The 23,231-nt window shown below is 40.6% G+C and overlaps 1 protein-coding gene across 1 annotated transcript in view; it reads left to right on the top strand.

Annotated features, from left to right (window-relative positions):
* The window catches only part of LOC116499070 (nucleoporin Nup37-like), a 29,739-nt gene extending 6,815 nt beyond the window's left edge, over positions 1 to 22,924 (top strand). Inside the window, 6 exon segments of the mRNA XM_032203676.1 lie at positions 3,291 to 3,385; positions 19,215 to 19,305; positions 20,553 to 20,734; positions 21,225 to 21,275; positions 21,626 to 21,719; positions 22,523 to 22,924. Coding sequence (XP_032059567.1) covers positions 3,291 to 3,385; positions 19,215 to 19,305; positions 20,553 to 20,734; positions 21,225 to 21,275; positions 21,626 to 21,719; positions 22,523 to 22,636 — 627 coding nt within the window. The 3' untranslated portion in view covers positions 22,637 to 22,924.
* The last annotated feature ends 307 nt before the right edge of the window (positions 22,925 to 23,231 follow it).

Genomic DNA, 23,231 nt, shown 5'->3' with positions numbered 1-23,231 from the left:
AAGTACGGTTGATGGATCTTGGTGAAGTCTTCTCTTATTCTGAGGTTTTCATTTGGAAATGAATTGTGGCTTTCTTCTCCTGCTTCAAATTTTGCTTAATAAAAAGCATATTTCATTAAAACTGTGTATGTAAAATGAGGCAGGATATTTGAATTCTGAATGCTGAAAACTTTCAAAAGACTTGCATTTCTGTCTAAATAGTTTAGCATCATCTTAGGATGTGTTAGTTCTAGTAAAATCCACAAGGTTTTATAGAAATTATGGACTGTTGGAGGAAAAAAATAAGCTGGCTGCTGAAAATGGTTCTGTATTGAACTGATGTATTGAACATTTATAACTTTTTAGAGGGGCAGCTTCATTATTGTGCATGGTTTACAGATTTATTTTTTTCTTTTTGATCAGTTGCATAGCTCGTTCTGAGGAACAAACACAGAGAACAGTATTGTTATTTCAGAAAGCTGAGAAGTGATTGTTTTCATTTGACCTGGTTTTTCCTTGCCATCTCTTCATGTCATGCCATCATCCAGTGGATATTTTTGTGTCCTTTTTATGATACTTTGGGCAAAACAATAATAGCATCTATGCCTAGTGACTTATTCAGTGAGAGTAAAGAGGATGAAACAGTAATAGATCCAACATCTACATATGGACTTCAAATAATTGACTTCAAATTTTAAGTGATTTAAGTAATTATATTTGATTTTTTTGGCATAAAGACCAAAGTGAGAGAAAACACACATGAATCCTCAGATTGAACAAACTGATACTTACTAGCTACAGATTTTCTAATGAGATCAGAGATGATGTACTCATACCTAACAAACATGTGAATGAATTTGAATCATAGTATCATAGAATGGCCTGGATTGAAAAGGACCTTAAAGATCATCTAGTTTCAACCCCCCTGCCCTGGGCAGGGTTGAAAAAGTATTTCAGCAGGGTTGAAAGTACTTCATACTCAGCCTAAATGAGATGTTTTGCCTGCTTGCTTAATGCTGAATGCGTATTTGATCTTTAATTTAGATGTTTGAAGATATTGTAAAGCTTAAAAGATTGCTGATATCTGTAGATAAGTACAAAACACTTAACGGAATTGAGAAGAAAATGGTGTTGTGATTTTATGGCTAAGACAGCTGAAAAGCCTTCCGAATATGTAAAAAATAACCTTTTAACTTTTACTAAAAACTGTGATTCTGCTTCTCATTCAGAGAAGCTATGTTACTAAGTTGGTTTTCATTATAGATAAATTATTCTCAGTACTTTGAAATAAAAATGTCATGATTAATAAATTTCAGCTGAGAACAATTACATAGTAATAGTTCCCTTTGAAATGACTTCATGCTTTCTGATACAACTGTGAACGTTTGCTTTTGACTGCTAGTTCATATGTACATTCACACCATGGGTAATTATAACCTATTATTTGAAAATGGATGATCTATTACTTTCACAGTAACAGTGTGCACTATACCCAATTTTCCTTACTCTTCAGTACAAGAGTATATAAAGCAAAGATCATAAAGTACTATGTTAGTTTCTCTCAAATGTTTAACAGAAACTGTGATTAACTGCTGTGATATTGTGTGGCCTGCTTGTTTTTCACGTGCTGTTGTTCCTCACTTTTAGTTTTCATGAAGCCTTCAGCATGCATTGTTACTTGTTTCATTGAGACTTTTTTCACTTTAGAATAAAAAGGTAGCCTTTTGGTCCTTTGCCATCTCTGGTGGATATCTGCTCTTGAGGAATTTATATGTTGACTGCTTGGGAAAGGGAATATACTGGACAAGTGATTGGCTTATTGCTCCTTCAGGAGAAAAAAACTCTTGCTGCTTGCAGGAATTCCTATTTGTCGTGGTTCCACTCGAGTGGGCAGCCGAGCTTCACCACAGCCGCTCTCTCACTCCCCCTCCTCAAAGAGGAATGGGGAGAAAATATGTGAAAAGGGCTCAAGGGTTGAGATAAGGACTAGAAAATCACGCAATAATTACTGTAACGGGCAAAACAGACTCAGCATAAGAAGATAGTAAGATTTATTGCTCATTACTAACAAGCTAGAGAAGTGAGAAACAAAGGAAAGAAACCAAAAGCACCTTGTCCCCCCATCCACCCTCTTCCATCTCCTCCCCCTGAGCGGCGCAGGGGAACGGGGGAATGAGGGTTACAGTCAGTCTACAGCACTTCTTCTCTGCCGCTCCTTCTCGATCACTCTCGTCCCCTGTGCTGTGGGGTTCCACCCACGGGATGCAGTCCTTGATGAACTGATCCGGCGTGGGCTTCCCACAGGCAGCAGCTCTTTCAGAACTGCTCCAGATATGGGTCCGTACCACGGGGTCCATCGCTCAGGAGAAAACTGCTCCAACCTGGCTCCCCTACGGGCAGCAGCTCCTGCCAGGTCACCTGCTCCTGCGTGGTCTCCTCTCCACGGGCTACAGGTCCAGCCCGGAATCTCCTCCGGCAGGGGTCTTCCACAGGCGGCAGCGTGGAACCCTGCTCCACCGTGGTACTCCATGGGCTGCAGGGGGACATCCTGCTTCACCATGGTCCTCACCACAGGTCGCAGGGGACTTCTGCTCCGGCGCCTGGAGCACCTCTCCCCCTCCTTCTACACTGACCTTGGCGCCTGCAAGGCCGTTTCTCACTGCTCTCACTCTCCCAGCTGCTGTGTGGCGCAGCGTTTTTTTCCCTGTCTTAAATATGCTCTCACAGAGGCGCAAAACAACATCGCTTATTGGCTCAGATCTGGAAAACAATGGGGCCCTTACCAAACATGGGGCAGCTTCTAGATCCTTCTCACAGAAACCACTCCTATCGCCCCCTGCTACCAAAACCTTGCCACGTAAACCCACTACACTATCAAAAACTCTCGTTTAGAGATAAGAGTTACTTATGAATAATTGGAGTTCTTTAAAATATATAAATTATGTGTACATTCACTTCCTGCTGATTTTCCTCTTTCTTTCTGAGATTTATTATCCTCTACCTTCAAAAGTCAGTGGTTGAAAAAGAATAAGAAGTTGTGGTGTGATCCACTTACCAGAGCATCAGGCTGACCTCTGTGGTAATGACAAGGAGCAGTGGGGTTCTGTTCACCTACAGTGTAAATATACACAAGTGTTAGAGGTTTTAAATATCTCCAGTTTTACTAATGAATATTTCTCCCTTCCATGTAGAAATGATAACCTTATTTTACATTTAAATCTTTCATTGAGTGGATCTGTTGAATATATTGTTGACTAATGGTGGAACAGTCTGCTCAAAGTTAAAAATATTTCTTTTTTTCTGGTTGACAGACATTTGATGGCCACTCAGATTACATTAATGATCTGGTGTTTTCTCCCAAAGAAGGCCAAGAAGTTGCAAGTGTAAGTGATGATCACACTTGCAGGTATGCATTTTGCTCAAAATATCATTGAAATAATAGTTTGATTGAAACAATAGTTTGGCTTTTTCTGTGTGTGTATATGCTTCCTTACTTATTTTTAGTAGGTCTTCATTTTGAAAGGGAAGATTAGTCATGTGAACTGGGTTGTGGGGGTTTGTGTTTTGCTTTTTTTTTTTTTTTGGTGTCTGTTTTTCTTGTTGTTTGTGGGGTTTTTTGTTTGTTTGTTTGTTTTTTCAATGCTATATGGTTTTGAACTTACTAGATGAATGAGAAGAAAAATGTTCTGCCTTAGTATTATGGAGAAGATTATTCTGGGAGTTGCTGAAAAACACATGAAAGATGGTGCGGTCATTGGTGATGGCCAGCACAAGTTGATGAGGAAGAACGTTCTGTTCAGCGAACTGAGTTTCCTATTGTGACAAGGTCGCTCATCTGGCTGACCAAGGAAAGCCAGTAGATGTGATGTTTTTGTATTTCATCAAAGTTTTCACTACTGTTTCTCCCAGTATCCTTCTGAACAAAATGCCCAGCATACAGCTAGACAAAATCGTAATGCGATGGGTGAACAGTTGGCTGATGTGTCCTGCTGAAAGGGTTAAAGTAAATGGGGTTACATCAGGCTGGAGGCCAGTCACTAGTGGGGTTCCACAAAGCTTCAGTCAAGGGCCAGATCTCTTTAATGTTTTTATAAATGATCTGGATGCAGGACTCAAATGCACACTAAGTTTGCAGGTGATTCTAAATAAGGAGAAGCTCTTGACTCTGTCAAGAGTAAAGAGGCCTTGCAAAGAGATCTTGACAAAGTAGAGGGCTGAGCAATCACCAACAATATGAAGTTTACAAGAGCAAGTGCCGGATTCTGCACCTGGGAAGGGACAACCTTGGATGTATGTACAGACTGGGGGACGAAAGGCTGAAGGGCAGCTCTGCAGAAAGGAATTTGGTAAATGACAGGGAGTGCCAAGCACATCCTGAAGTGCATCAAGCACAGCACTGCTAGCTAGTCAAGGGGAGTGATTGTGCTGCTCTACTCTGCACTGATGCAGCATTATGTTCAGTATACTGTGTGCAATTTTGGGCACCATAGTATGAGTCATACAACTGTTAGAGAGTATCCAAAGGAAGGCTATAAAGATGGTGAAGGGTCCAGACGGCAAGACAGGAGGAACGGCTGAGGTCCCTTGGTTTGTTCAGCTCCGAGCAGAGCAGGCTGAGGGGAGGCCTCGTGGCAGCCTGCAGCTCCCTCACGAGGGGAGCAGAGGGGCAGGTGCTGAGCTCTGCTCTTTGGGGACAGCGACAGGACCCGAGGGAACGGCATGGAGCTGGGACAGGGGAGGGTCAGGCTGGGTGCTGGGAAAAGGTTCTGCACCCAGAGGGTGGTCGGGCACTGGGACAGGCTCCCCAAGGCAGTGGTCATGGCACCAAGCTTGCTGGAGTTCAAGTGTTTGCATAATGCTCTCAGACACATGGTCTGATTTTTACATAGTTCTTTGTGGAGCCAGGAATTAGATTCGATAATCCTTGTGGGTGTCTTCCAACTCAAGATATTCAATGATTATGTACACTGTCAATTTCCCCAGGTGGTACAGAAATTTAAAAAAAAGATCTCCAAGAATAGGAGACATAACACATGATGTACAGCTCTGAGCTGTACAGACTCTGTCCATCCATTCTATCTTCAGATGAGTCAAGTTGAAAACCAGTATACTCATGTGAAATTGTTTACTTACCTGAATGTATTAGCCCTACTGGGAGATGCAAGTATATAGCCTAAGGACAGTATCATACTGATACAGTGATACTGGCAGCTTATAATACCACGATCATAGCCATTCCAAACTGATATATTTAATTGTTTGCAACTGGAAAGAAAAGGCAAACACAAATCACAATCGTTAAGGTTGAAAAAGACCTCCAAGATCATCTGGTCCGACCATCCCCCTACCACCAATGTCACTGACTAAACCATTTCCCTAAGCACCACGTCCAACATGTCCTTGAACACCCCCAGGGACGGTGACACCACCACCTCCCTAGGCAACCCATTCCAATGCCTGACTGCTCTTTCTGAGAAGAAATGTTTTATAATTTCCAACCTGAACCTCCCATGGCACAATTTGAAGCCATTCCCTCTGATCCTATCACTACTCATCTGAGAGAAGAGGCTGATCCCCAGCTCCCCACACCTTCCTTTCAGGTAGTTGCAGAGAGCAATGCGGTCTACCCTTAGCCTCCTCTTTTCCAGACTAAACAACCCCAGTTCCCTCAGCCACTGCTCATAGGACTTGTGTTCCAGGCCCTTCACCAGCTTAGTATGCTAAAAAGCACTGTTTTATAGTGCACAAGTTTGTTTTTCTTTGGCAAAATGTCCCCCATCTTACACTTCTAATAGTGCTTGTGAATCTATAAAGCTGTTGATCTTCATCCTTACAGTGCAGCTCACAGCTGGAGAAGGCAGCACGGCAGCTGTGCAGGCTTAGCAAGCCATTACAATAGGGGAAGAAGCTTATGAGAAATCATCATAATTGACTTTTCTTGGTATAGCTGTGATAGTTTAAAATTTGTCTCAGTTAAGGAACTGTTTTAGTTTTTCTCTGATTATATGAATTATATATTTGCTCTTTGAAGTTATGACCATATTAATTGCTATATAAATGACCATTTAATGTTCAGGGGAAGAAAAAAAGTGCTATAAGAACAAAGGAAAAGATCTTGTGTTTGAAGAAATCTGCTACCTGGTAAGAGAGAAAGAAATAGCTGTTAGGATGATTATTCTGTGTATGAGATTTTGTAAAGGGCAGAACATCAACTGGTGTAAATCAGTCTAGTAGCATTAGTAGAGCTACTCTGTATCATGTGAATTGAAAATCTAAAAGGCCTGTGATTTTTCAAAACCCCTAGGGAACTCAAAAATAGTACTTTGACCAGCAGGCAGATTTTCCACAGCTGCCCTGTCTCTATTTCCAACAAAATCATTAGGAATGAGTAGTAAAAATGTGTATGACTTACTCCTAGCTTGTTCCAATTTATTCTCTATTCTTGTTTTTTTTTTTTTTTTTCATTAGATCTAAACTAATGTTGGGTTTATTCAGCAAAGAGGTATTTGAATATGTAGCATGTTTTGTTTATTTTATGAAATGCTCAGTGTTTCTGAGATAAGAGGACTGCTTTAAAAACAATAGTCTGATACTAAAGGAAAAGGAAATACAAATGATTTAATTAGTGTATGCTATCAGGAGTTAATAACTGAAAGACAGTTATGCAGTAAACCATAAAATCAATGGTTCAAAGCCATGTGAAGTAAGTAGGATTTTTTTTGGCTACTTGAGTTCTTATTTTTTCCATTTATGCATGTGGAGCATGAAGACTTTTTTTTTTTTTTACTGAACTTAAAGGTTAAACTTTCAAAACTAATGGAAAATGCATTCCCTCAGACTTACCAAAATCATTCCTTACTTACTGCGTAATTTGCTTCGGCAGTAATGTAAGAAGAGGAATAATTTTTCTGTCTGTACTCAGTTTCTACTCAGGAATTTTTCTCAGGATACATAATCTGTTAATACCTTTGGAATGAAGTAGTAGAACAATTAGCACAAGAACAAGGAGTTTCAAGTGTGTCAGTGTTGTTCTGTTAGAGTTCCACCTCTGCGTCTTGATATAATTAACACTGTGCCTCAGTATGTATATCATACAGAGAGACAAGTTCAGATCTTCCCTCCTCTTTACTCGGGTAAGTTTAGCAGAAATACATAAGAAACACAAGTTTTCAATTTTCATGCATTGAACAATCTTGCCACAAGCTGCTGCAACAGTTACATTTCATGGCTGGCTTTGGTCTTTTGTTGTTGGAAGACAGTGTTAAGTCAGATACCAGTTGAGAAGAGGCTGTGGTGATGCCTTCAGCATTCTTACCTTTAAATTGTTAGTTCAGTAGTTCTTGTTGCTTTTACATGTAGCTTTCTTGGTCTTGTTGATCTAACAAAACCAGCTGCAAAGTAGAACTGATTATTTAAGACTGTTTAAAAATACTTGAGCATCAAAATAATTGCAGTTGTCTTCTGTGCCATGTAGTCGTAAATTGAAGGGCATTCATTGACAAGAGGTGTTGGTTTATAAATATGATGTACACTTTAAAATTATCATGATTCTCTGCACTGACAATCTCAAAACTTATATAACCTTAGAAAGTATCTCTTTTTTGAAAGAATGCACCTTTGCAATATTCATAAACCCCATCATGTTACAGTTATTCACAACTGTATGTATATACAAGATCAAAATTCCCACAGCTGTAAAAATTACAAAATAAATAAAAGATTAGAAGTTGCAAAAAAGTTGATTGAAAAATTCAAACCCTGTGTTCTCTATATTGTGCATTACCTTCCCAAGGATGGCTGGATTCCAAGATGGATGAAGCAGTTCACAAACCTATGGTTTACTTATGTCTTTGGCAAGCTATTGCAAATTTCAAATTTTGCTTATTCTATATTTTAAAGTATAATATAAACTTGTTGAAGAATGGCTCAAAGAGCAAGGGCACATGTCCCTAGAGGAATTGTACAAGCAAGGCAAAGAAAATGCAGAGTTTATAGCCATAGAGTAGGATGGATGAGAAGTATTCTTGTGAAAATATGCAAGGAGCAGTCTGTCCTTCAGAGAGAGAGAAACAGCTGGATCTGAGGCCTAGGAAGATAAGGGAGTAGCTTATGCGCTATAACCGCAAGTAGGAGAAACAGTATTTTTTGCAACGCTTTTAGGCTTAGCCAATAGGATAGTGACCAGTAGGCATAATTATAGCTGTGTGTATAAATATACAGATATCTGCGCAATAAAGTTGAAGCTTGTATTACCACTCATATTGAGTCAATCACTTGCTTCCCCGCGCTGAAATTGGAGGGTCTCACACCCGCATAAACCAATGAAGAACTTGCAGGATAATGTATTTCACTTTTTTAAGCATTTCATAATTGTTTTACTCTTTCATTAAGAACAGAAAAAATATATTTTTTAAATTTGATAGCAAAATTGTAAAGAAAATGGTTAAAAATGCTGGTAGAGGAAATAGCTAAAATAACTACTGTTAAATTATTAATTGCAGTAAGGAAAAATGTGAATCAGTTTTATCGATGAGTCATACGTGTTAATGTGGAGCACAGTTAAAGTAAAATATAAATAAAGAATCATAGAACAGCTCGGATTGGAAGGGAACACCAGCTAACTCCAACATTTCTTCCATGGGCAAGGAAGCCACCCACCATATCAGGTTGCCAAGGGCCTCATTCAACCTGGCCTTGAACAGCTGCAGGGATGGGGCATCCACAGCTTCTCTGGGCAGCCTTTTCCAGTGCCTCAACACCCCCTGACTGAAGAATTGTCTGACTGAGCGAAAAATTGCTCTCCATCTTTTTTATAAGCCCCCTTTAAGTATTGAAAAATTGCAGTGAGGTCACCCCAGAGCTCTTTCAGCCTTTCTTCATAGGAGAGGCGCTCCAGCCCTCTGATCAACTTCATGGCCTTCCTATGGACCCATTCACACAGACCCACATCCTTCTTGTGCTAGGGGCTCCAAACTTGGACACAGTGCTCAAGCATCTCTCAAGGGCAGAGTAGAGGGGGACAATTACCTCCCTCGGCCTGCTTTGATACAGCCCAGGATACGGTTGGCCTTCTGGGCTGAAAGCACGTGCTGCTGGCTCATGTTGAGCTTTTCATCCGCTCCCAGGTCCTTCTCTGCAGGGTTGCTCTCAGTGAGTTCTTCTCCCAGTCTGTACTTATGTCTGGGATTACCCCGACCCAGGTGCAGCACCTTGCACTTGGACTTAGGTTCACATGGGCCCACTTTGCAAGCTTGTTCAGGTGTCCAGGCTTGTTAGTCACTGTCAAGTCCAGTTTTTGTTGCACATACCACAAATATCAGTCCATCAGGAGGTTAGTTTTAGTCTCTATACAGAGATTCCTGGGGAAAGGTTTGATATCACTGGAAAATAAATATAACTAAAGTCACAAAATTTATTATATTGTTTGTAGTTTAGTTGTTTGGTTTTGTTTCATTTTTCTAACTATAGCGTGTTTGTTTACATGGTACTCTTATGTCTTAGTTATTTTGCATAGGTATTTCACTAGACAGTAGACAAGAAAAGTCAGTGATAAATTATTTGTTATTTTTTGTTGGTTTTATTGGTTGTTTGGTGTTTTTTCTTTCTTTCTTTTTTTTTTTTTTTTTAATTTTTTCAGTGCTTGTTGCATTTGTGTCTTACTTTGTTAGACCAATTCAGTCTCTGGCCATATTGTAAAGTTGCCTTTCTCACTTATTCCTGTATTAAATTTATATTTCATTTGTATCTTCACATTTTGTGCTGTCAACTATAGATTTTTTTAATAAAGTATTTTATTCTATGTTGTTCTGTGTTTATCAGTTTGTTGTGATAGAATTCCGCAGTATTTCTTTATACAAGAAATATGATAGCAAAATAGTTATCCTTTTTGAGCTATGCTGATAGTGTTTATCAAGCTAGCTGTGCATTATAATTGATGAAAATAATTGGGAGTCTTGAATTATTTTTAGGAGTCTAGCTTGTGGCTTTGCATGTTTTTTGTATGCATCCCTGTGTGTCCCCCCAAAGTCTTACATGATACTTCTTGTACCTCACAGTCAAAACCAAAATATTAACCATCAATTTTGGTTATACTTTTGGTTATACAATTGCTATACAAGTATGTCTGCTGGAGATACAAAGAAACTTTAAGGATATTTAAGTCAAATTTTAAAAAGAAAAGGAAAAAAACAAACAAACGAAAACACAAAAAAAACTTGTTGGTCATTTATAAGAGTAGGTCAGACAGTTCAAGGATAGCCAATCCTGCTTTGTGGTGAGGTATTAGATGTCACAGAAAGATACTAGATGTTCTGTGCCCCAACCACACTCACAAAGATTGCTGGAAACCTTATGTTAAAAGATATTTTTATTTTTTTTTTTACTTCCATTGTCTGAAGATTTGAGAAATGCCTTAAAGTTACAATATGGTTTTGTTCTTATACTATTCTTTTTGATGACTTTTATTCATTTATAATTTGGTTTTGCTCTCTAGCTAGAATTATTCATTATTCAGAAAGTTAGAATGTACAATAAGGGTAATCTCTGTTGCCACAAAACAGGTTTTCAGATGTTCCAATGAATACTTCAGCAATTTTAATAAAAGTCCATTTTGTGGTAAAATTGCTGCACATATGCTGCATGTCATCATCCACATTCATTTATACTACATAAAATATATGTTGGGAATTGGCATACAGGACGTGGACATGTGCCCGTGGAACAATTGTTCAATTTGAGCTTGCCTTAAGCAACCAGAAGCAGGCCTTAGAAAATCTCATGGCCTACTGTAGCTGAGCAAACCAAGCTACCAGTGTAACTGTGAGAAGCTCCCACGGCAATGTCTCCCACATCCCCCAATTAAGGAACTCAGAAATATATTGTTACCAGCAGCTGGCCTCAAGGACAAGGTCTACGTGACCGCTAATCACAAGGGGGGTTGTTTTCTTATAGTTGTTTGTCTGAGTGCTTTTGACCAATAATCTTGTGTGAAACACTGTCCGCCCCTGTCAAGTTCACTATAAAAGTTAGGCTATTCGGGCAATAAAATGGAGCAGCATGATCTGACTCAACTGGTGTCTGTCGTGCTTTCGGCCGTGCTTCACAACAAATGGCGCCCGAACAGGCTGCGACCCGAACAGGCTGACACCAGCGGTGCCGGGACATCGCAGTGCAGCGGGACACCAGACAGACATTGCAGCGGCGCCGGGACATCGCAGCGCAGCGGGACACCAGCGGTGCCAGCACATCGGAGCACAGGGAGACCAGCGGCGCCGGGACATCAGAGCTGCGCCGGCACATCACAGCAGCGGTGCCGGGACATCGGAACAGCGCCGGGACACCAGAGCAGCAGTGCCGAGACATCGGAGCGGCACCAGGACATTGAGAAACTCCGAGCACCAACCCAGACAAAGGACCCGCGGTGAGACAAGGGGAAGGGAAACCGCGGGGGTACGCGGGGAAACAAAGGTTATTATATTGACACTGCCAGGGAATGCCACTATTGAACAAATGTTAGAAAGAATGAGCAGGGTTCCAGCAGGGCCCCAAGCCATATTAGTAGAAGTAGTACAAAGGCAACCTCGAGCTCCATCTCGGCGAGAAAATCAATGCTTCCGGTGTGGAAAGAAGGGACACCATCGCCGTGACTGTAAAGGACGACAGGTGTGGTGTGAAAACTGTAAGTCAAGGAATCACAATATCGTGGTATGCAACCGCTCAGGAAACGGCAGACCGAGCGCGTCGAATCGCATGCCAGAGGTACAGGAATCAGGACCCTGCAGTCTGTCTGACGTAACCATGGAGGCAGCGGCAGCTGTGCTGAGCTGTGCTGCTTCACTCTAGCATTCTTTTTATAAGAGGTTTATCTTGCAATGCAAAAAAGACTATTCGTCCCCAGATCGGTGTTATAACTATGTTTCTGGATAACATTCCATGGGGTTGCCACATTCTACGGATTACTAATGACGATTTAGCTCTATTGCGGGGCAGGAGTGCAGAGACGCAGATTACACTGCCAAATGACCACCGGCAAGCTCTTTCACAAACAGCTTCTAAGGTTGCAGCTGGCACTGTCTGCAGCCATATAGCAGACGTTACACTCTCTTTCCTAACTAGTAATCGTGTCTCATGCATTTGTGGTGAATGGTCAGTGGCAAAAAGAAAAGGGGGAGAGTAAGGGCCGACAAAGACAGAAACGGTACCAGGAGGATGCCACTGACACTAACAGCACGGGTAATAGGAGTAGTATAAGTGACACAGGTGCGGGGCGGCGGCGGGCGCTGCCGTGCTGCGGGGCGCTCTGCCTGCTGCTCGCCCTCACCTGCCTGTGCACTGCTGCCAACGGTGCTAGAGCAAAATGTGAAGACTGCTCAGATGGCAGTGATGAGAGTGCTTGTGTGAAGAAGACATGTGCTGAATCTGACTTTTTGTGCAACAGTGGTCAGTGTGTGCCAAACAGATGGCACGGTGATGGGGATCCAGACTGTGAAAATGGGTCTGATGAGAGTGCTGAGCTGTGTCAGGTAAATGAAATCAGCTGTGGTCCTCAGTCAGTCCAGCGTATCCCAGTGTCCTGGAAATGTGATGGTGAAAAGGACTGTGACAGTGGAGAAGATGAAGAGAATTGTGGCATTGTGACTTGTAGTGCAGCAGAATTCACATGCACTAGTGGGCAATGTATTTCCAAAAGCTTTGTCTGCAATGGTCAAGGTGACTGCTCCAACCACTTGGATGAATCTTTGGAGCAGTGTGGCCGCCAGCCTGCACCTCTGGTGAAGTGTTATGTGAGTGAGGTGCAGTGCGGCTCAGGTGAAGAAGACTGTGACAGAGATCCTGATTGCAAGGATGGAAGTGATGAAATTAACTGCCCTTCTCAGACCTGCAGGCCAGACCAGTTCAGATATGAAGATGGGAACTGTGTCCATGGGAGTAGGCAGTGCAGTGGTGTGAGAGACTGTCTGGATGGCACTGATGAAGCAAACTATAACAATGTTATTCAGTGCTCTGGACCTGGCAAATTCAAGGGCAGAAGTGGAGAATGCATAGATATCAATAAAGTGTGTAACCAGCAGAGAGACTGCAAGGACTGGGGTGATGAGCCCCTGAAGGAATGCATCATAAATGAATGTGACTGTCCAGCTGGGTTTGAGTTTGTAGACAAGAGAAACTGTGGAGATACCGATGAATGCCAAAACCCTGGTATCTGTAGTCAAATCTGTATCAACCTGAAGGGTGGCTACAAATGTGAATGTAGCCGTGGCTATCAGATGAATCCTGCTACAGGATCCCGGGATATAGCCATAGTGCAGGTTGCCATAGTGCAGGTTATTGCCATAGTGCAGGATCTCAGGATATAGCCATAGTGCAGGTTATTGCCATAGTGCAGGATCCCAGGATATTGCCATAGTGCAAGCTAAAAGCATAGGAAATTGGTGCCGGCAAAAATCATAGAAAAATGGATTTATTACAGCGCTTTTTAGAAAAAACGGGGAGTCAATTGTAAGCAACTAGCAGGACTAGTTGCGATCGGTCGAGCAAAATCATGTTTCACAAGTACGGAGTCATTGTTTGAAGTAGCCACTTGGAGAAATTTAAGGGAATGTACTGTTTAAACCTTTTTGATCATAATGAGTCAATTCACAACTTCATTACTTTCCTGAAAGAGCACATGAGAAATCCTTTCAATCAATGGTTCACTGATCTGTTTGAAACAATGCATAGATGGTTACTGGGATTAATCAAAGAGGGATTAAGGATTCTGTTCGCTGTGGTGTCAATCATCATTGCATGTAGTATTGTGATAAATGTGGTTAAAGGGTTACTTGCAAAAATGTTATAGAGATTTTGAAGTGGTGCCGGAAACAGGTACCCAGTGGATCACTGCAAAGCGGACTGAAGCAGCTTTAGAATCTGCACACGCCGAAGACGACCAGGAAGAGGTTCCTGATAATTATTCTGACAATGACGTGGGCTGTGACACCTCAAGGACTGTCAAGAACAGCCTTCGATCACCATCGTGATTAGGTTTAAGTGTGTTACTATTAAGTTGTGTTACTTACTATTAAATTGTGTTACCATTAAGTGCTTACAGTAATTGTAGTGTTATTAGGGTTAAGTTGTATAGTTGTGTTATGTTATGTATTTGACATCTGATGTAAAACCAAGTACTGCTTGTACAAAAAGAATACGGGGGAATTGTTGGGAATTGGCATACAGGACGTGGACATGTGCCCGTGGAACAATTGTTCGACTTGAGCTTGCCTTAAGCAAGGCAAGCTGTCGGGAGCTGTCTTGGGCAGAGTGACCACGAAATGGTGGAGTTCACTATTCTTGGCGAGGCCAGGAAGGGGACCAGTAAAACCGCTGTATTGGACTTTCGGAGGGCTGACTTTGAGCTGCTCAGGACACTAGTTGGTGGAGTCCCTTGGGAGGTGGTTCTGAAGGGCAGAGGGGTCCAGGAAGGCTGGGCGCTCTTCAAGAGGGAAGTCTTAATGGTGCAGGAACGGTCTGTCCCCACGTGCCCAAAGACGAGCTGGCGGGGAAGAAGACCAGTCTGGCTGAACAGAGAATTGTGGCTTGATCTTAGGAGAAAAAAGAGGGTTTATAATCTTTGGAAAAGTGGGCAGGCCACTAGGGAGGACTATAAGGATGTAGCGAGGCTGTGCAGGGACAAAATTAGGAAGGCCAAAGCTCATCTGGAGCTCAATCTGGCTACTGCCGTTAAAGATAACAAAAAACATTTCTATAAATACATCAACACAAAAAGGAGGACTAATGAGAATCTCCATCCTTTACTGGATGCAGGGGGAAACTTAGTTACAAGAGATGAGGAAAAGGCGGAGGTGCTCAATGCCTTCTTTGCCTCAGTCTTTAGCGGCAATACCGGTTGTTCTCTGGATACTCAGTACCCTGAGCTGGTGGAAGGGGATGGGGAGCAGGATGTGGCCCTCACTATCCATGAAGAACTGTTTGGTGACCTGCTATGGCACTTGGATGTGCACAAGTCGATGGGGCCGGATGGGATCCACCCAAGGGTACCGAGAGAACTGGCAGAGGAGCTGGCCAAGCCACTGTCCATCATCTATCAGCAGTCCTGGCTATTGGGGGAGGTCCCAGTTGACTGGCGGCTAGCAAATGGGACGCTCATCTACAAGAAGGGCCGGAGGGCAGACCCGGGAAACTACAGGCCTGTCAGTTTGACCTCAGTGTCAGGGAAGCTCATGGAGCAGATCCTCCTGAGAGTCATCACGCAGCACTTGCAGGGCAAGCAGGCGATCAGGCCCAGTCAGCATGGCTTTATGAAAGGCAGATCCTGCTTGACGAACCTGATCTCCTTCTATGACAAAGTGACGTGCTGGGTGGACGAGGGAAAGGCTGTGGATGTGGTCTACCTTGACTTCAGCAAGGCTTTTGACACCGTCTCACACAGCATTCTCCTCAAGAAACTGGCTGCTCTTGGCTTGGACTGGCACACGCTTCGTTGGGTTAGAAACTGGCTGGATAGCTGGGCCCAAAGAGTTGTGGTGAATGGAGCCAAGTCCAGTTGGAGGCCAGTCACTAGTGGCGTCCCCCAGGGCTCGGTGCTGGGGCCGGTCCTCTTTAATATCTTCATCGATGATCTGGACGAGGGCATTGAGTGCACCCTCAGTAAGTTTGCAGATGACACCAAGTTAGGTGCGTGTGTCGATCTGCTTGAGGGTAGGAAAGCTCTGCAGGAGGATCTGGATAGGCTGCACCGATGGGCTGAGGTCAACTGCATGGAGTTCAACAAGGCCAAGTGCCGGGTCCTGCACCTGGGGCGCAATAACCCCAAGCAGAGCTACAGGCTGGGAGAGGAATGGTTGGAGAGCTGCCAGGCAGAGAAGGACCTGGGAGTGATGGTGGATAGTCACCTGATTATGAGCCAGCAGTGTGCTCAGGTGGCCAAGAAGGCCAACGGCATCCTGGCTTGTATCAGAAACAGTGTGACCAGCAGGGCTAGGGAGGTGATCGTCCCCCTGTACTCGGCTCTGGTGAGGCCGCACCTCGAGTACTGTGTTCAGTTTTGGGCCCCTCGCTACAAGAAGGACATCGAGGTGCTTGAGCGGGTGCAGAGAAGGGCAACGAAGCTGGTGAGGGGCCTGGAGAACAAGTCCTACGAGGAGCGGCTGAGGGAGCTGGGCTTGTTCAGCCTGGAGAAAAGGAGGCTCAGGGGCGACCTTATCGCTCTCTATAGGTACCTCAAGGGAGGCTGTAGTGAGGTGGGGGTTGGTCTGTTCTCCCACGTGCCTGGTGACAGGACGAGGGGGAATGGGCTTAAGTTGAGCCAGGGGAGTTTTAGGTTAGATGTTAGGAAGAACTTCTTTACTGAAAGGGTTGTTAGACATTGGAACAGGCTGCCCAGGGAAGTGGTGGAGTCACCATCCCTGGAAGTCTTCAAAAGACGTTTAGATGTAGAGCTTAGGGATATGGTTTAGTGGGGACTGCTAGCGTTAGGTCAGAGGTTGGACTCGATGATCTTGAGGTCTCTTCCAACCTAGAAATTCTGTTATTCTGTGATTCTGTGAACCAGAAGCAGGCCTTAGAAAATCTCATGGCCTGCTGTAGCTGAGCAAACCAAGCTACCAGAGTAACTGTGAGAAGCTCCCATGGCAATATCTCCCACATCACCCAATTAAGGAACTCAGAAATATATTGTTACCAGCAGCTGGCCTCAAGGACAAGGTCTACGTGACCGCTAATCACAAGGGGGGTTGTTTTCTTGCAGGTGGGGTTGTTTTCTTGTAGTTGTTTGTCTGAGTGCTTTTGACCAATAATCTTGTGTGAAACACTGTCCGCCCCTGTCAAGTTCGCTATAAAAGTTAGGCTATTCGGGCAATAAAATGGAGCAGCATGATCTGACTCAACTGGTGTCTGTCGTGCTTTCGGCCGTGCTTCGCAACAAATATAGTTGTTCCAACATAGTTTGAATAGCTCCATGCTTTGAGATAACTGCAGTTATCATTTGTTTGTTTAATCACAGAATGTGAGCGATAAGAGGAATATACTAATATTTCAAGAGTTCTCTTGAATGACATTTGTAGCTATCTCTAACTTTGTATTAGTTTAAATAGTGTGATCATTGCAGTATATGATTTCTCAATTTTTAGTTATGTAAAAATGAATTAATTTACTGAGCAGATTATATGTAATTTCGAGGCTTTCCATTATTCCAACTTTGGCCTTCATTTCAACTGGGGTTATTTAAATTTATATCCTTTAAATTTATTTTGGAATCTTTTTATAACTATTGGAAAAAAAAAATAATACCACAAGCCCAGTAAGTCTGTTCAACAATAGTTGATGGAGAGAGGAGGATCAATAGAGGGTGATACAATGCAGAGTTACAAAAAAATAAGAATGTTTGGATAAAAGTAGACACTAGTTTGAGTATAAAAACATGGTAATATTTGTGAAGTTTCATGGGGTTTAAATGGGAACCAAGATGCTAGGTCTTTATAGATTGATTTATGTGATAGGAATGTGGAGAAAACAGGAGGCTTTTTTAGCGTCTGTAGCTGATTTGGTTATGATTACTGAGTAACTGAAACTCAGTTTGGCTAAAACTTGTGTCTTTGCACATTTGTAACTTGTGCTAGTCAAAAAGAAATATTACAAAGAGTTAATTTCCATAATCACAAATATATTTCCATAATAACATGTTCTTGATGCATTCAGTCAAGGATCTATTTTGATATGTATTGTCAGTTTCTTTCCAAAACTAAATGATACCATGTTTGTTATCAATAGAGAAAGAATGAAATATGTGAGGGAGCATTTATCCTTTTTTATTTATTTATTTATTTATTTCTATAGTGTTTGTTACTAGCAATCCCAACATTCTGACAAAATAAGTGCTACTAGTTTGGCATTTTATAAATAACATAGTTAGGGAGGTAGAAAGCATAAATTTCTTTCTCAACACCCAATAATCCCACTCAGTTCAGGGAAGGAAGCGTGATGGCATGCTTCTTCAGCCAAAATGATTCACCGTCTTCTGTTATATCATAATTTTCTCCCTGCACAGTAAATACAAATGGAAAGTGTTGATTTGACTTGAACAAATCTACAAGGCAAAATTTCTGGCAATAGAATAAAGTATTGTATGTTTCTAAATTACCTAATCAAGTAGATATTTCATTTTTTAAACATTTGTCAGGTTTTTGTTTAGACTTTATTTTAATAAGGACGCTGATCCTTCAAGATTGGAGACTGTGTTTTCTGCAGGGAAAACAAATATTTGATCTGTTGTGGTTTGGCATAAGAAAATAACATTGTTCATTAAATATATTTACTTTGTTCCCATATATTTTGTCTAGACTTATGGTGTATTATTTAAGAATTTTTTGAAATCTCTTAAATGTAAAGCTCTCAGCACCCTGAGAGCAAACTAAAAAAGTCTGGAGGAAGTCAGCAAAAATCCCCTAGAAAAAAAAAAAACAATGATAGTACATAGCCACACATCTAAAGACTGAGCAGAACACTACACTTGAAAATTTGGCTGATTCTAAGGTTTTGTATGTCAGTAAGGAAAGATGTATGTATATATATTTGTGTGTTAAAATGCATATAAATAGCACTCTAACTTGTGGTTAAAATTTATGTTCACAACTGTGATGTCCTTGTCCTACAACTGAGCTCCTGATTTTGTAGGAAATGAGGCAACTGAGCAGTAGCTATGAGGTAAATTAGTGTCTGTATTGTTTTTGCTGCATTTTATAAGCTGGGTAGCTTCATGGCTTAGTAACACTCATATGGAGTGCATCCAGAGAAAACTCACTCATAATATAGCCTAGTTTTGGTGTTTCAGCATACACTTCCCTGTCAATCTATGTTGACCCAATACTGCAGTGTTGACTTATGAATAAAGAGAAAACGTATCATCTAGATTTCATGTCTAGACAACTAAGCTTGTCAAATTGTTTGGATGTTACCCTTTCAAACCGAGGGTGTGCCTAGTTCATTTTTTAATTACTCTCTTCAGAACTGGCTTGCTTTTACTGACTTCTATACACAATTATTAAGCATCTGCAAATTTAATTCTAGGTGTTCCATTAGTCTGTTTTCTTCTTGAAGTGATAAAGCATGAACAGTGTTTCATTTGATCGCTTCCTTTGTTGGATATATTGAGGCACCAAATCTTAACTTATTTCAGTCAAATGGCAATACACAGCTAATTACTTGACCTTTTTTTCTTTTTTTTCTTTTTCCTCTTCTAGAGTCTGGGATTTGGAAGGAAATGAGAAGGCCCATTTTGTTTTACGTTCTCCTGGAATGAGCATGTGCTGGCATCCTGATGAGGCTTTTAAGGTTGTGCTTTACAGCTCTTCATCACTACCACCCTTAAAATAACAGGAGGATGTACTTCTCTAACTATGAATCTTTGATGCTATAGTAAGATTTAAGTTTGGGGAGCCTGTGGATATTGGAACTAGATACTGGAAAGATCTGCTAATGTGAAATGACTGTAAATAAATTCTCAATCAGATTCTTCTCTTTTTACTGTCAATCCCTTGCTCTTCCCATGAGAAATACTCCTTAGTGATTACATACATCATTCACTGTTGACTGCATAATAACTTACAGTTACCAGAGGACAAATTGTATCAGTCATGATAGCAAGATTCACTGATAACACTCCTGTAAAGCAAGCCAAGTATCTGTTTGAAGTTACCAAGAGAAAAATATTCAGCTTCATTAGCTGAATTACTCTAGTCCTTGCAGTCTTGGATTTATTATTCCTGTTGTGTGAATCAATAACTGCCTTAAGTAGCTGCAAATAGCTGTTCAGGTTACCACAAAAACACACTGAACAACAGAAAAAAAGCAGTCAAATCAGGTATCAAAATATTTATTTAGCTATAGAGAGGAAGGCTTGGTGTTCTTCCTATAGTTTCCAGCAGTATCTTAGGCCTTACTAAGAAGACTATTGTCATCAAACTTGAATGTTTGCCACTATATTTGGTACGGGGCAGTTTAGTTCACACAACAAATTTACTAGATTACCCTTAAGCTAATTAGGGTCCTGATAAGACCTAATTAGCCCTATTTTTTCTGTGCAAAAATATTGAAATATTACACCAATCTTACATATTAGCATGTTTTTAGTCTGACCCTTATCAAAGAGCAGGCAAAGGAGATTTTTTTTTTTTAGTAAATAAAATCCCCTTCAAAAACTAATAAAATCTTACAGACTGGTGGTTACTGAAAAGTTTATTGAAGTTCAAAATCCTTGGTGCACCATGTCTTCTAGTTTGCAGCAGAGTGTGTTTCTGTGACAGCCATGTTTTCCCAAGCAGCTTTGGATGTTGGGGGACGGGAGTAGGTGTCGATGGGAGAGGAGGGGACAGAGTATTTTTAATGCTGCTTTGCCTTCCTTAACTGTTGTTCATGACTCTCTGAAAGGCATCCTCCTCATTCAGAATGCATTTTGTAATCATTTAATAAGGAAACTCTGTCTACGTTGCTTAACAAAAAACAAATATATTCTATTAACAGCAAAAGCTTAGATAAAATCTGCTTAATTACAGGCTAAGTTTTATTAATTTCTCTTACAGCTGATGGTAGCAGAGCAAAATGGGACAATACGATTCTATGATCTAATTACACAGCAGGCCATCCTCTCCGTATAATGTGAACAAATGCCACTGATGTCAGCAGACTGGTGTTTAAAGAATACTCTTAAAATTGGAGCAGTTGCGGGAAATGATTGGCTCATATGGGATATCACTCGCTCCAGGTATTTTTATGCACAGGACATGTATTTCTTCTGAATCTCCTTAAGCAGCCCATGAAGTAATGGGGCTACTTTGGTAAGATAGCAGTTAAATGCTCAGTGTATTACACCTCCTTTTCAGTAAATAAATGAACATTCTTCAGCAGCTATGGAATCAGTACAGATCGTTCTTTTTCATGCTTATTTCTATCAGTATTTATGTGTAAAAAATAATATGCTGTTTCTTTTGGTCCACTTCAGACAGCATCTCTACTGTTTACCTCTCATTGTAAGGTTTATGCATTTATTACAATCATAAATACCTCAGTAGAGTCACTACCTACTTCAGTTTTCTTCTTCCAAATTGAAATGTAAGCTGCAGGAAAGCTGTTTTTCCCTCAGCTTCTTCACAAAGAGTAGACAATGTTTCCCCTTCATTGCTTAAAAGTATGGTTTGGATACTTAATGCGTAGTTGTTTGCAGAACAGTTTTTTATATGGAATGTCTGTTTTAGTTATCCGCAGGATAAGAGACCTGTCCATGTTGATCGAGCCAGATTATTCAGGTATAAGTGCTATCTATATTTTGTTATCTCAGTTTTGTTTTTGATATAGTCTGTGTATATGCAAGCACTTACTTGGGAGTTTAGAGAGAACTGTGTCTCTTCACTCACTTTTCGTGGGACCTGCTCCATAATCTTAGTGAAATTTATGAATAACCATTAATTTTTTGTGTAACACAACATGCATACAGGGCTGTGGGCGGTGAATCATTTACAAGCCCTTTCTCTGAATTTATTTCTTTGGTATCAGTGGACTATCTGATGGCTTCACACAGTTACTCACAAGGGAGAGAACTCCAGCTGTGTGCACTTTTGTTAGGAATATTGGAAAGGTATGTTCATTTAATTCATAGGTGGTCTCGAGTGAATGAAAACCTGTTTGCAACCACTGGATATGCAGGAAAGACAACTACTCAACTGCTTGTTCATCATTTAGGACATCCCCAGATAAATTTTGAATTCAGCTTTTGGATGGAATTGCATCTGTCCTTTTCAAATCAAACTCATAAATAGTTAAAAGCTGTAGCTAAAAACTAGCTCAAACCATCCAGAAATGCTGCTTGGTCATTTTTTTTAATTGTTTTTTTTTTTTTTGTCTCGTCCATTCTAAAAAAATAAAACTCCCACACACTATTCAACCTGTTATTTAAAATGCAGTTTGATCTGTATATTGTATTTTACTTTGTCTCATTCATACAAAGAGAAAAAAAAATAGCTATTTATTTAATAAGTTCTTTTTTATTTGTAATTCTAAGGATGCAAAAATCATCTGGTTGTGTATTTTTGAGGTTTGAATTAGTAATGATCATATGTTCAGAGACAGTGCAAGTAAAGCACAGGAAGTATTTTGGTTTTGCTGATGTTAGTGTACATTTGCAAAGTTTACAAAAAAAATATTATTTGCAAACATAGTAGTTGTGAGTACACATAATAACAGGAAGTAATTTCATTACAACAATTTCTAGGTTTGAAAGCATGCACTAAAAATAACATTGTTAATAAAAACAATGAAAATAGGTAAATAGTTTGTTATCACAGAAGTTTTTGATTCATCGTCCTTAAGTGTAGTAAGTAGCTACTGGAACTGGGTAGCAGATAATCAGATTTTTCAGTGTGATTTCTATTGTGTTTTCACTGTGTTTATTAAGGAGTATTAGATATGTGGGGATTTGCTCATGTAACTTGGTCTGTGTGGTATAATAATCGCTCAGGGTAAGTTGTATTGATATTAGTCTTGTTCTTTTTTTAAGCCCATTCTTACTGGTACTGCAGCTGTAGGATCTGGACTGACATGGCACAGAACTCTTCCCTTATGTGCAGTTGAAGGAGACCATAAAATTTTCTTTTGGGTAACTGAAATGTAAAATAAGCATTTGCTTCCAATATTCATACATTTGACACTTTGTTACTTACCTTAAAATATACACTTTTTAAATGTTGTATTTAGTGTGAATTTATTTTTTAAAAGCTTTTTAAAGAGATTTTGTATCTGACAGTTGTTTTCAGAGAGTACCTACAGCAAGAACAGCTGTCTTTGCCTTAACTTTCTGTACCATCACTGTTCTATATGAAAGAAATACAATATGTAGTGTCTTAAAATGTTGTCTGTGCATGTGTTTGTTGAATAAAGTATTTCCACAAACTGGGAAGAAGCGAATGGTGTAATCATTATAACTAAGCAGTATTATTTCTATTAAGATAATGTAGGGTTTCAGTTCCAGTATACCAAACAGCTTGTGTTTTTTGTTTGTTTGTTGTTTTGTTCTTGTTGTTTTTTACAACCTTTTACAGGAAAATCAGAGTTTCAAAGTTCTCATTATTTATTTATTTTTTCAAAAAGATGTTCTACTGCTGCCCACTTTAAAATATAAAATATATAAAGTTGTTCTGTAACATTTCTTCTCCTGGAAGTCACACTCCATTTTTCTGTATGTTCCTATACACATTTAAAATATGTTC

Source organism: Aythya fuligula, chromosome 26 (genome assembly GCF_009819795.1).
Source record: "Aythya fuligula isolate bAytFul2 chromosome 26, bAytFul2.pri, whole genome shotgun sequence".
Taxonomy (NCBI): Eukaryota; Metazoa; Chordata; class Aves; order Anseriformes; family Anatidae; genus Aythya; species Aythya fuligula.
Note: the sequence above shows the minus strand (reverse complement) of the source record. Positions and strands in the feature narration are given on the sequence as shown.